This window comes from Trichomonas vaginalis, chromosome V, assembly GCF_026262505.1.
Source record: "Trichomonas vaginalis G3 chromosome V, whole genome shotgun sequence".
In the NCBI taxonomy this organism is placed as follows: Eukaryota; Parabasalia; order Trichomonadida; family Trichomonadidae; genus Trichomonas; species Trichomonas vaginalis.
In genome coordinates, this window is record NC_067207.1 from 25592035 (window position 1) to 25606270 (window position 14236).

Below are 14236 nucleotides of genomic sequence, written 5' to 3' on the forward strand. Positions count from 1 at the left end.
TGAACTTAAAGAGTTTTTTTACGGAAAATATCAAGTTGGGTAACTTGTGTTTATCTTGTTATGTGATTCATATTTTCACGATCTGACAGCAGAAATCGAATCAGCGGAGCCTGAAGAATCAGATTACGTGGGAAAAATAGGTTTTGAACGCTTAGATAGGGATATAATGAGACTTTATGAGGTATGCTGTATAAATATAGCTTTTGCAATAATATGTCATGAGACTAGAATATGACGAGAGTATATATGTGTTATTGTCAAATGTTTATATGTGGAGATAGCTCGGTAGAGTCTATAAAATAGTTCAGTACATGCCATAGGGAATATAAAGCACAAAAATAATAAATAAATATTAAATAGGGAAATTAATATTTTAAATAATGTAAGTAAAGTATTTTCTCTAAATATCATAGTGGATGACAAACAAGAGTGCACAATGCACTCTTGTCAGTCAAAGTTTTGCAATCGTATTCTGATTGCAATAAATCGTTTCATTCTGGGAGACATGCACAGGCAATGTCTCCCGGAATGACACATGCAGACCAACAAGAGTGCACAATGCACTCTTGTCGGTCAAAGTCCCGCATTCAAGTTATGAATGCGGAACAGTATGCCATTCTGGGAGACATGCACAGGCAATGTCTCCCGGAATGACACATGCAGACCAACAAGAGTGCACAATGCACTCTTGTCGGTCAAAGTTCCGCATTCAAGTTATGAATGCGGAACAGTATGCCATTCTGGGAGACATGCACAGGCAATGTCTCCCGGAATGACACATGCAGACCAACAAGAGTGCACAATGCACTCTTGTCGGTCAAAGTTCCGCATTCAAGTTATGAATGCGGAACAGTATGCCATTCTGGGAGACATGCACAGGCAATGTCTCCCGGAATGACACATGCAGACCAACAAGAGTGCACAATGCACTCTTGTCGGTCAAAGTTCCGCATTCAAGTTATGAATGCGGAACAGTATGCCATTCTGGGAGACATGCACAGGCAATGTCTCCCGGAATGACACATGCAGACCAACAAGAGTGCACAATGCACTCTTGTCGGTCAAAGTCCCGCATTCAAGTTATGAATGCGGAACAGTATGCCATTCTGGGAGACATGCACAGGCAATGTCTCCCGGAATGACATGCTTAGAACAATAATGCACTCTATCCTCCCTAAATTCTTCGTATTCCAGTTATTTTCTTCATTTTTTTACTTTTTAAATTTTTTTTCTCTAATTTCTTATATTTATTTCTATAAATATTTTCCTAATGTAATCACACATTAAATTTTCATATTTCACAGAGAAACTTGTCAGACGATAAAAATTTTTTACACACAAAATTTTTCTTGGTGAAAAAGACCATCTTCTTATAACAAATCATTATTTACAGCTTACAAATAAAAAACAAAATATATAAATAAATAGAAATTATGAATTAATTTTCAATTTCAACATCCTTACCTCTGACATACAATGATAAAAATTGATATCCGATTGCTCCTCCTCTTGGGATCACATAACACCAATTTTCATCGATCACAACATATTCGCCTTGTAAATCAAGTCTCTTATAAAATTTAAAAGAGGCATGACCATCTCTTCCGAGTGTAAGTGAAACAATGGCAAATCTGATAAATATGATATGTGAATGTTCATGAAGCAGTTCAATTTGGTCTGGCTGAGCTGGAGAAGGAGGATTATAATTTGGTTCAGGTTCTACTGCGCTTTCAATTTCTGATGGATCTAGATCATATTCAAGGATTTCTCTTTCTTCTTCTGGAGTGAATCCTTCAAGATCTTCTTCATCATCACTTCCATCCCAGTCTTCATCATCTGAAACTATTTCTTCAATCTGGGTATTTTCCTGTCTCCTATGGCGTCGTTCATTGATCTCACTGAACTCTTGAAGGAGGTCAAAATCAGGGGCGTCTTCCTCTTCTGCGTTTTGGCCAAGAAGCTCGCCTACTGTGAATTGAGCCTTCACTTCGTCAATCCGTTCAATGAAGTCTGAGGCCTCTTCGTCAGAGATACGTGGTTGGATGCTTTCATTTTCTTCAAGATCTTTGATGTGCATACTGAATGCAGTCTCAATGAGCTCAGGAGTCAGCGCATTCCAGCAACGTATTAAAATATACACTGCCAACTTCAGCGTGCACTCGAGGGAAGTGTCGATAGAATAGTAAGTCCACCATGTTCTCGTTGCCATATTCTTTAAGGCGCCAAAGACATGCATGTCAAGAGGTTGGCACAGATCGGTGCATCCAACTGGAATGAAGACGAGTGTGATGTTCAAGTCTTTAGCAAGCTTCTTTGTTTCTGCATTTCTGTGGCTAGAATATGTATCAAGAAACAAGTAGATTCTATCATTTTGAATGTAACTTGGATTCTCGCGATAACGATCGTTGTAATACTTTCTAAGCCATCTGAGATATTCTTGAAATACCTCCTTTGTGGCCCAACCTGTTTCGGAATGCAAAATCAACTCATTGGAAAAGACTCTGTTGTCGTAAATCTGCTTATGGCATGCATCTGTGAGACCCTTGCAGACAAATGTGAGTGGAAGTTTACTGCCGTCTGCCTGGATTGTGGCAATAATAGTGATTCCTTTCTTCTCGTTATGATTCATGTGGACGTCAACACCTTCCGAGCCTTTTATTGCATATGTCAGTCCATGAGCGATTCCACATCCGTAAAAGGATTCATCTGCGTTGCAGATTCTCCACAATTCATCCTTGAAGAGTTCCATAAGTTGAGCTTTGGTCTGTTTAAAGCTTTCGATACGAGTCTTCATCTCTTCGATGTCTTTTGGCCGACGATGCCAATGTGCTTCACGAGTGGTCAGGTCGCATCTCTCTCGGAAATTCGAAAGGTAATGATCAGAAACAACAAAATCGTTTCTGAGAATCTCGTTAGGGTAAGCCTTTATGAACATCTTGACAAGCACTCTGCACATTTGGGTGTTAAAGAAGAATTTTTTTCGATGAATTCTTTGATGATGTAATTGGCTAACAATTCTTCACCGTGATCACTGATAGCACGATTGATCAAAGATGCAGCCGTCTTTGGGTTAAATTCTGGGTCAAGTTCGTATTTTTTACGGTAATTATATAAGGTGGCAGGACAAACGTTTGTACTCTTGGCGAGAATTTCTATGAGACCTTTGTTAGCTGGATCAAAGCTGTCTTCAATGAGGCTCATTAGGAGAGATACTTGAGTGTCTGACAAATTTGCTGCATTTAACTTTTGCCTTGGAACAAGTTTGCCTAGTTGCAGGAGTTTCTCTGCAATGTGTTGCGGAATGGATTCCAGATTGGGTATATCTGGTTCTTCATCCATTTTTTTTTTGTTGGGCCATGAGTTCGAGGTTTGTTAGGTACCAATTTTCAAAAACGATACGAGAGGAATATATCGTTTTTATTTTTTTTAAAATATAAGTAAAGGGGTTTGTATTGTTATCAATCTAAGGATGATGCTAACTTCTAGGTTTTGTATGACTGGCTTATGATTTGACTAAAGAATCTCTTGAAAATCTGACAATGCGTGGAATCTGGAGAAATGCAGCAGTTTGTATTGTTATCAATCTAAGGATGATGCTAACTTCTAGGTTTTGTATGACTGGCTTATGATTTGACTAAAGAATCTCTTGAAAATCTGACAATGCGTGGAATCTGGAGAAATGCAGCAGTTTGTATTGTTATCAATCTAAGGATGATGCAATCGACATTAATAATTTCATTTTCACTCATATCATTGTTGTTATTTCATCTTCTAAATACATTATTTGCTTCCATTCTCTGAGCACAATATCTCACAGCTTCCATGTTAGGGCCGGCACACTAACACATCATGCAATGAGAATAGCTCGTAGAGCAATAAAGAAAAATGAAGTTATAAATAAACTATAGAATTTAAACGTATAAATTTAAATGTGTTAACGTCATTTTGAAGTGAATTTTACGATATCAAACTATAGTTAATCTTGGAGCAATCTCTTTTCTGATTGCAGGCAGAGTTCTGCATCCTGAGGACTTTGCCTTGCAGATATGCTTGTAATCACTACGTGAGCAACTTGGTGTTGCAAGTTGCTGTCTTTACCGGTTACTCTGCTGCAATCTCTTTTCTGATTGCAGGCAAAGTTCTGCATCCTGAGGACTTTGCCTTGCAGATATGCTTGTAATCACTACGTGAGCAACTTGGTGTTGCAAGTTGCTGTCTTTACCGGTTACTCTGCTGCAATCTCTTTTCTGATTGCAGGCAAAGTTCTGCATCCTGAGGACTTTGCCTTGCAGATATGCTTGTAATCACTACGTGAGCAACTTGGTGTTGCAAGTTGCTGTCTTTACCGGTTACTCTGCTGCAATCTCTTTTCTGATTGCAGGCAAAGTTCTGCATCCTGAGGACTTTGCCTTGCAGATATGCTTGTAATCACTACGTGAGCAACTTGGTGTTGCAAGTTGCTGTCTTTACCGGTTACTCTGCTGCAATCTCTTTTCTGATTGCAGGCAAAGTTCTGCATCCTGAGGACTTTGCCTTGCAGATATGCTTGTAATCACTACGTGAGCAACTTGGTGTTGCAAGTTGCTGTCTTTACCGGTTACTCTGCTGCAATCTCTTTTCTGATTGCAGGCAAAGTTCTGCATCCTGAGGACTTTGCCTTGCAGATATGCTTGTAATCACTACGTGAGCAACTTGGTGTTGCAAGTTGCTGTCTTTACCGGTTAGCTTTTTTTGAAGTTTCTTCGCATCTTATATAAGCTCTAGATCAATATTTATCATCAGAATTTGCATCTCATAAAGCACGATATTAATCAAATAGGCAAATTTCATTCGGAGTCTCTCATTAAATGAGAAACTCCGAATGAGATTTGCTCTAAGGTAATGTACTTGTTATGCTTGGCCTAGAAGCAAGGAGGAAACATGTATATGGTTTGTTTATACTGAAGTTATCTGGAATTCTCTCAATTGAGGATTCAAATCCAGATAACAGCAGTATAAGTTAATATTGTTATGCACCTCAGGTTGTTTATAGGCCCGAGAACGAGAAAAGAATTTATGGTGTGAATTGACTCGATATATACCTACGCTCTGTAAAAAATACGTTATATTTTCTTTCATATGAGAAAAATGTTTTTCTTTTTTATAATACTATGTGCTTTGTTACTTCATAAATTGTCTATTTATGAGAACTGAAGACTTATGATTTAGTGTTTTTGAATAAGCACATCAATATAAAGATAGAAAATAAATCGAGATATAATTTTTTGAAGGTATTATAAGGGTGGAGGTAGTAGGATGAATTTTTAATGTTCTATAATTTCATGGCAAATAATTAAATAGAAGTAAAACTTTGTTTTAAGAATTGAAAATTTTAAATAAAAAAGGAATGTTAATAATGCTAATTTATTTGATAACCGGGGTGTCCCCCGGAATCAAATAAATTATCATATCGAGAATCGGAGATCCTTGCAGTTTAAATGCTCTCCTAAGTGTCTATAACTGAATTTTAGGGCAATAACCTTATTCTAAATGTTGGGAATAAGGATTCATAACTATATTATAGCTTTCAATAAACAAAATATTTTAGTCATCAAAAATCGAATCCTAAATCAAACAAATTTCTTTGGATTCAATTATTAAAAATAAAATAAACAAAAATACAAAATAAAAATATAAATATATTACTTACTACTCTGTTTGTTGTTATTAGCCTTTGCATTAAATGTATTAATGCATTCGTTTGTTAAATTTTTCAATTCTGGTGGTGCATTTTGTTGGATGGCCTGTAATTTAATAAGAACCTTTGGATCTAGTTCTTTAGCTTCCATAGAATTAATAATATCCAACGAGCGCGTTAATAATGTCCTTAATCTTAACAACGGCAATTTTCGCATTCCAAACATGAGGAGATTATTCAAATGATTTTTCAGAGCCTCTGTGGAGCATCCTACGAGTAATGCATGTAAAGCTTTAATGCGAAGTTTTTGATCACCAGATTTAACGAAACCAAGAAGGGTATTAATGACATCATCTGTATTTAAACATGTTGCAGCTGTTAAAGAGAGAATTGTAAGGGACATTTCAATGATATTCGGATCAGGATCATTTAACAACTGAATTACGACAAAACTAGCCATATTATCTGGTTCAGGAGGCTTTGATGATAAATTTGGTGATGATGTTGTCGTTTGGCATTGATTGGATAATATTTCAAAGAATAATTGAACTAATTGCGTCTTAAAGTTATGTGGAGCATGCTGGATCAAGCCAACAAATTGGTTAGATATACCTGGCCATGATATGTTATTTGTATCAAGCATAGACCTAAACGTTGCAATGGAATTACGAAATGCTTCAATATGGCCTTGATTCATTGCATCTTCGATCCTTTTAACGAGAGTTGTTCCTATTTTCGATTTCGAGACACAAACGCTCTTCATGTTCATGTTTCGACGAATTAATGGAATTGGTCGTTTCAAAAACTCATTTTCGCTGCTATTCCTTGCGTGAGATACAACAGCACCTGTTTCTCTAAGAAGAACAAAGCGTTCACTGCCTGGAAAATGATATTCTGGGTCTGTAAAATAATTAATTATGTCGTGGAATGAAGGACGCTGCTCAGGAGATAAAGACCAGCATCTTTCAATCAATGTCTTCATTTTAATTGGGGTCCCTTCTGGTATAGTTGGCCTCAAATTGTGTTCAATAACTTTTAGAGGCAAAGTTGCGGGATTTTCGTTAGCATATGGCTTTTCTGATGTAAGGAGCTCCCAAAGTACGATACCGTAGCTATAAATATCGATCTTTTCGTCGTAATTTGGAGAACTTAGTAAAATTTCAGGGGCCATCCAATGGGAAGTGCCAACTAACCCTGTCATTGGCACACTACTTTTCATTCTGACAAAACCGAAGTCGCTAATTTTGCCTCTTTTGTTCTCATCGATCAAAATATTTAAAGATTTCAAATCTCTGTGGATAACTCCACGAGAATGTAAGAATTCCATGCCGCAAGCGACGTCGTAAGCAATTAATGTTCGATCAGTAGGGGATAAAAACGAAGGATTTGTTGAAAGAATGTTGAATAAAGATCCGTTCTCCATAAACTTCGTTGCCAAACAGTATGGAGCTTCCTGTGTATATCCACAAAACGGAAGAAGCGACGGATGTGTCAAAGTACTCATTGCGAAAATTTCATTTCTAAATCTTTCCATATCTGCACCAGATAGCTGCCTTAAATGTAGAATTTTAATAGCTACGACCATTCCTGTACTTTTTATTTTTCCTTTAACAACTCTGCCGCTGATTCCTTCTCCAATTTGTTTTCCAAACTCCAAATCTTCATGTTGTAGCACTAAATTTAATGAATTAGGTAATTCAGGGATGACGACAATATCCACTGGTTGGTAGTTGAATTGTATGCCAAGATTCTCAAGAGATGTCGTTCTTTCTAAAAGTTGTTTTTGGACGTCTTTTCGTGAACTTTTGTTATTTTTCTTGTGTATTTGAACAAATATTTCGCCGATTCTCTTTAAATCTACAGTTTCCTGAGGTTCCAAATCCGTTAATGCTTGATCTATGAGTGGAAGAGCAGACGCGACACCTAATTGATCGAAATCTTTCCGTAGCTCTTTAAGCATTTCCGTAAATTGATTATAAGCTGTCTTTATAGGCGTTATTAAAATATAATGAATACAATTTTCGTATAAACACTGCGCATGCAGCTGTTTAAACTCTTGTAAGACGTCGTTTACGGATTTCATTGAAGAACTAAGTCCCCAATTCAATTTCTTCGTTGTAGTTCCTAAGAGAGGTGCTAACTTACGCATTAATTGGATAAAAGCATTTATTTTAGAACAATGGATGAATGGGGGATTGTCTATTGTTACACATGTAGCAACATTCTGTGATAACTGAGAAAGCTGCTTGACAAAATCACCCATGAGAAAAAAAAATTAATTTTTTTCTCCCCCAAAAATACTTCTTAAAAAGTGTCAGAACTTTCAGGTTTTTGCTCCAAAAAGTGACATATGTCAATGCGAAACAACAATTTTTACAATAATAATCAACAGTACCCACAGCAGCAACAGCAGCAGTTTGGTCAGCAAGGTGCTGGTTGGTCTAATTCCGGCTTCAGAAATCAACAACAAGCAGCATATCAAATGGGCTCATACAATCAACCCAAACAGCAACAAATTATGTATAGTGGTATGAATTATTATGGGCAGCCTGCTCAAATGCAACAGCAAAATCCTCAATTTGGAAATTTCAATCAAAACCCTTTACAACAACCTCAGCGTCAAGCTCCGCAAATGCAACAAGCACAACAGCAAACATTCGGAAATTACAACCAACGCGCAAATGTTCCTCAGCAACAAATGCATTTCAATGAATTTAATACAAACTTCGGAAGGAATCAAAACCAGCGAAATATACAATCGCCACAACGTACACAACCAGTTCAGCAGCAAGGTTTTAATACATATCAGCAATATCCGCAAACACAATCTCCGATGACAAATTCTCCTCAGAATTTTGGTGATTTCGGCGCATTCTCATCACCGCAGAAGCAAAATACGAACGCATCTGCATTCCAGATGTTCAATGCCTACGAAGAACCAAAACCTCAAACAAATCAGCCACAACCACAACAGCAACATCCACAATACATGGTTGTCAAATCGGCCGATAACAAAGATGCTCGAAGTTTCTTTAGTAACGACGAAGAACCAAAGAAACCATCAACATTACAACAATCACCACAAAATCAGCCACAAATGATGCAACAACAACAACAGACACAATTCCAAGGATTTGGTGGATATGAAACTCCTAAAAAGCCAGCAATTCCTCAAACTGCAACATCTCCAAAACCACAAGCACAACAACAACAATTTGGAGACTTTGGAACATTTAATACCCAACAAAAACCATCTCCTCAACAACAGAACTTTGGAGATTTTAATGCTTTTTCATCTCCTCAAAAACCTCAACAAACTCAACAGCAATCACAGCCACAGTTTGGTGACTTTGGTTCATTTAATTCTCCACAGAAACCTCAACAACAAATTCCATCTCAAAATCAAAATAACTTTGGAGATTTCGGATCATTTGGTACTCAACAACCAAAACAACCAAATCAACAACAAACACAACAAATTCAACAACCACAGTTTGGAGATTTCGGAAACTTCAATTCTCAACAACCAAAACAAAATCAACAACCTGTTCAAGCGCCAGCTTCACAACAAAACCAGCCGCAATTTGGAGATTTTGGAAATTTCAATGCTCAACAACCTAAACAAACAAATCAACCAAATCAACAACAACAACCAGTTCAATCACCAGCTTCACAACCACAATTTGGAGATTTAGGAAATTTCAATGCTCAACCAAAGCAACAAACACAACAACAACCAGTTCAAGCTCCAGCTTCACAGCAAAATCAGGCACAATTTGGAGATTTTGGAAATTTCCAACAGCCAAAACAAAGTCAACAACCTGTTCAACAAAATCAGCAACAATTTGGAAACTTTAATAATTTCAATAATCAGCCAAAACCCGTTCAATCTCAACAACAACCACAATTTGGTGACTTTGGAGGATTCAGCACACAACAACAAAATCAACCAGTTCAATCACAACCAAATCAGCCACAATTTGGAGATTTTGGAAACTTCAATTCTCAACAACAAAATCAACAACAGTTTGGAGATTTCGGAGCATTTAATTCGACACAGACTCCAAAACAGAGTCAAGGATTTGGAGATTTAAGTTCATTTACAACACCAAAACAAATTCCAAACAATTCAGAACAAATAACTCAACAAAAACAAATAGTTACATACTCTCCACCAGCAAAATCACATGATTTGAAAGAAGCACGCGATTTCTTTGGATCATTAAAGGAAGAGAAAGAAGAAGAAAAAGAAGAAACAAACAATACATCAACTGAAGAACAAAATAATTCTAATCCACAAGTAAATGCATCATTTAATGAACAAAAGAATTCATCACAAAATATTGGAACTTTTCCTGCTTTTAATGAACAAAATAATTCTACATTTGGTGAACAAAAGAAGACAGAAACTAATTCATTTTCTGGATTTGATCAACAAAATAATTCTACATTTGGAACATTTGATCAACCAAAATCAAATTCAGGAAATGTAACTCCTTCTTTCGGATCATTTGATGAACCAAAGAAATCCAATTCATCAAACACAGGAAATGCAACATTTTCTCCTTCATTTGGTCAACAAAATAATTCATCACAAAATGTTGGAACATTCCCTGTTTTTGATGAACCAAAGAAATCCAATTCTAATTCAGGAAATGCTTCATTTGGAACATTTGAAGAACCGAAGAAGACAGAATCAAATAATGCTTCATTTGGAACATTCCCTGCTTTTGATGAACCGAAGAAGAACACATCTAATTCAGGAAATGTTTCATTTACTCCAGCATTTAATGAACAAAAGAATTCATCACAAAGTGTTGGAACATTCCCTGCTTTTGATGAACCAAAGAAGACAGAACAAAGTTCTTCCACTTCTTTTGGTGGATTTGGAACATTTACTCCTTCATTTGAAGAACCGAAGAAGAATCCATCAAATTCAGGAAATGCATCATTTGGAGGATTTGATCAACCAAAATCAAATACACCAGGATTTGGAACATTCCCTGCCTTTGATGAACCAAAGAAATCTAATTCATCAAATACAGGAAATGCAACATTTTCTCCTTCATTTGATCAACAAACAGTTGGAACATTCCCTGCTTTTGATGAACCTAAAAAGAACACATCTAATTCAGGAAATGCTTCATTTGGAACATTTGAAGAACCAAAGAAGACAGAATCAAATAATGCTTCATTTGGAACATTCCCTGCTTTTGAAGAACAAAAGAAACAACCATCTCCATCATTTGGTGGATTTGATTCATTCCCTTCATTTGGTGTTCAACAACAAGAAAAAGAAAAACCTAAATCAGTTGGTGGAAGTGCAAATATCAGAGATTTATTTGGTTCATTTAATGAAGTGAAACAAGAATCAACAACAGAAGAAAATAAAGAAGAACCTAAACAAGAAGAAATTTCAACACCAAAACAAAAAGAAAATAAAGAAGAAAAATCATCATCAAAGTCAGGATTTGCTGATTTTGGCGGATTTGGAACATTTGAGCAACCAAAACAAGAAGAAAATAAATCTAATTCCAAATCAGGATTTGCTGATTTTGGATCATTTGATCAACCAAAGCAAGATGAAAACAAATCAGGATCTAAATCTGGATTTGCTGACTTTGGTGGCTTTGGATCATTTGATTCAACTCCAAAGACAGAAGAGAATTCTTCGTCTAAATCAGGATTTGCTGATTTCAAAGGATTCGAAGAATCAAATAACTCTGGATCTAAATCAGGATTTGCTGACTTTGGTTCATTCGATCAACCAAAACCAGAAGAGAAGAAAGAAGAAAAATCATCATCCAAATCTGGCTTTGCTGATTTTGGCGGATTTGGATCATTTGATCAACCAAAACAAGAATCAACCAAATCTGGATCTAAATCAGGATTTGCAGACTTTGGTTCATTTGAAGCTACTCCTAAACAAGAAGAAAAGAAAGAACAGAAATCATCATCAAAATCAGGATTTGCTGATTTCGGATCATTTGATCAACCAAAACAAGAAGAAAATAAGTCTTCTTCAAAGTCTGGCTTCGCTTATTTCGGAGGATTTGATACAACTCCTAAATCAGAAGAGAAATCAACATCCAAATCAGGATTTGCAGATTTTGGTTCATTTGATCAACCAAAGAATGAAGAAAACAAATCAGGATCTAAATCAGGATTTGCAGATTTTGGTTCATTTGATTCAACTCCAAAGACAGAAGAGAAATCTTCGTCTAAATCAGGATTTGCTGATTTCAAAGGATTCGAAGAATCAAATAACTCTGGATCTAAATCCGGATTTGCTGACTTTGGTTCATTCGATCAACCAAAGCAAGAAGAAAAGAAAGAAGAAAAATCATCATCCAAATCTGGTTTTGCAGATTTTGGCGGATTTGGATCATTTGATCAACCAAAACAAGAAGAAAATAAATCTTCTTCAAAGTCAGGTTTCGCTGATTTCGGAGGATTTGATACAACTCCTAAATCAGAAGAAAAATCAACATCCAAATCAGGATTTGCAGATTTTGGTTCATTTGATCAACCAAAGAATGAAGAAAACAAATCAGGATCTAAGTCAGGATTTGCCGACTTTGGCGGATTTGGCTCATTTGAATCAGCTCCAAAACAAGAAGAAGAGAAATCAGAAAAGAAGCAGAATTCTTCAGCAGATTTCTCAGTTTTTGGTTCATTTGATCAACCAAAGAATGAAGAAAACAAATCTAATTCTAAATCCGGATTTGCAGATTTTGGAAGCTTTGGAACATTTGAATCAACTACAAAGACAGAAGATAAATCAACATTTTCCAATTTCGGAACATTCGATCAACCGAAGAAAGTTGACGAAAAACCGAAATCCAATTTCACTGATTTTGGAGGATTTGGCACAACCGAAACAACAACAAAACAAGAAGAAAACAAAACAACAAACAAACCAAGCTTTTCAACAATTTCTGAAGAAAATAAATCAAACAAAGTTCTTCCAAGATCAACTGCTTCTCTTCCAACATTTGACACTAATTCTATTGAAGAAAATAGAAACAAAGATAAAGATAAAGAGAAAGAATCAAGTAACATTAACAATTTCGATAATTCATCATTTGCTACATTTGAAGATCAACAAAGTCTTGAACATCGATCTAAATCCAGTTCTGGTTTCTTCTCTTCATTTGAAACTGAACCAAAATCAAATGAACAAAAGACTTTTGACACATTTTCACCATTTGCTGATGTTAGTTCGGAAGAAAAGAACAAGCACAACTTTATTGATACAGATGAAGAACCACCACTGAGAACACCATCATCAGACAACAAACAAGAAACAAATAATAATAATCAAGAACAAAAGAAAACATTTGTTTTTCATGATTTTGGATCTAAATCTAATTCAGCAGTTGTTGAACCAATTTCTTCTGATTCTACTATTTTTGAATCATTTATTCCAGCAAATATCGATGAAGAAGTATCTGAAGAACCAACAGAATCATTCCCAGAAGAGATCTGTCCAACACCCGACATTTTCGGTGTTACAAGTTCATTTGGTGTTTTGATCAAACCAGAAAATATCAGTCCTCGAGATCCTGTTCCTGTTGTTTCTCATGTTGTTAATATTACCGAATCCAAATCTTATAATGTTATTTCTAATTACTGCAAAACATTTGTGAATTATTAAAATTTTATAATCTATTTTTATATTTATAATATTTTTAATAAAACTTACACTTAACTTTAGATCGTAAAATGGAAAAATCACCATTTGAAAATAGAAAAATGAATTCTCTAAACTTCTCTGCAAAACCATTATATTTGGTTTGAGAAGAACTCATACAAACTAAATAGACTCAAAAATACAAATTAAACGCACTTTTTGACTTACAATAGTTGAATGAAATTAAATCATAATGAATGTCTGTTATAAAAAAGTATTTTGTAAACTATTGAAAATCATATTTGTTTGAAGAAGAAAAAGAAAATCTCGGGAATCGGGGAAGAGATCAAGAATTTCATTTGTCAGGACCTTCATATGACATATGGAACAGATTCTATGATAAAACAAATTATGATACAGTTGTTACAACAAATCGGAAAGTTACAGAAAACAAACACGTCTTTGTTGATTATGTTCTATTTGAAATATTTGATGGGTCGGGTGTTATTCGAATCTCATCAACATCTGAAACCAAAGTTCTTGTTTCATCTTCATCTTTTTTAAATCCTCCTCTTCAAGTCATGGAGGATCCATATATCTTTCCTCATCAGGCTCATTTGTACAATACAGAGTCTGTAGTTATGAATCCAAAACACAAAATAAAGATCCTGGATCAGGATCTCATTCATATATTTTTGTGACAAATGATGATAACTACAAGAATTTTGTTATTGAATCATCATTTACTCAAAATACAGGATTTGAATCAGTTTTATATCATCGTTATGGATCTCTTCTATTTTCATCAATAAATATCTCTGATTCAAAACTATATCGAAATGCAGCATTTGTTAGTTATGAACCATCTTCTCTTTCAACAACAAATTTTAGTAATTTCGATAATATTTCATCAGATCAACAATGCT

At 35.5% G+C, this 14236-nt stretch overlaps 4 protein-coding genes across 4 annotated transcripts, besides 1 other annotated feature; 1 reads left to right on the forward strand and 3 right to left on the reverse strand.

The window, feature by feature from the left end:
* Positions 1 to 1438: 1438 nt before the first annotated feature.
* TVAGG3_0401630 (DNA binding) lies at positions 1439 to 2794 on the reverse strand (the record flags this gene model as incomplete). Its single annotated transcript, XM_001304223.1, has 1 exon — positions 1439 to 2794. One exon carries the CDS (start codon positions 2792 to 2794, stop codon positions 1439 to 1441), a length of 1356 nt encoding a protein of 451 aa, XP_001304224.1.
* Positions 2795 to 2925: 131 nt separating this feature from the next.
* Positions 2926 to 3339, reverse strand: TVAGG3_0401640 (uncharacterized protein; the record flags this gene model as incomplete). Its single annotated transcript, XM_001304222.1, has 1 exon — positions 2926 to 3339. The coding sequence occupies one exon, from the start codon at positions 3337 to 3339 to the stop codon at positions 2926 to 2928; it is 414 nt and encodes a 137-aa protein (XP_001304223.1).
* A 1468-nt stretch (positions 3340 to 4807) lies between these two features.
* Positions 4808 to 5182: a mobile genetic element.
* A 381-nt stretch (positions 5183 to 5563) lies between these two features.
* Positions 5564 to 7961, reverse strand: TVAGG3_0401660 (protein kinase protein; the record flags this gene model as incomplete). Its single annotated transcript, XM_001304221.1, has 1 exon — positions 5682 to 7940. One exon carries the CDS (start codon positions 7938 to 7940, stop codon positions 5682 to 5684), a length of 2259 nt encoding a protein of 752 aa, XP_001304222.1.
* A 53-nt stretch (positions 7962 to 8014) lies between these two features.
* Positions 8015 to 13381, forward strand: TVAGG3_0401670 (uncharacterized protein; the record flags this gene model as incomplete). The annotated part of the gene is made up of 1 exon (XM_001304220.1): positions 8028 to 13334. The coding sequence occupies one exon, from the start codon at positions 8028 to 8030 to the stop codon at positions 13332 to 13334; it is 5307 nt and encodes a 1768-aa protein (XP_001304221.1).
* Between the last annotated feature and the right edge of the window lie 855 nt (positions 13382 to 14236).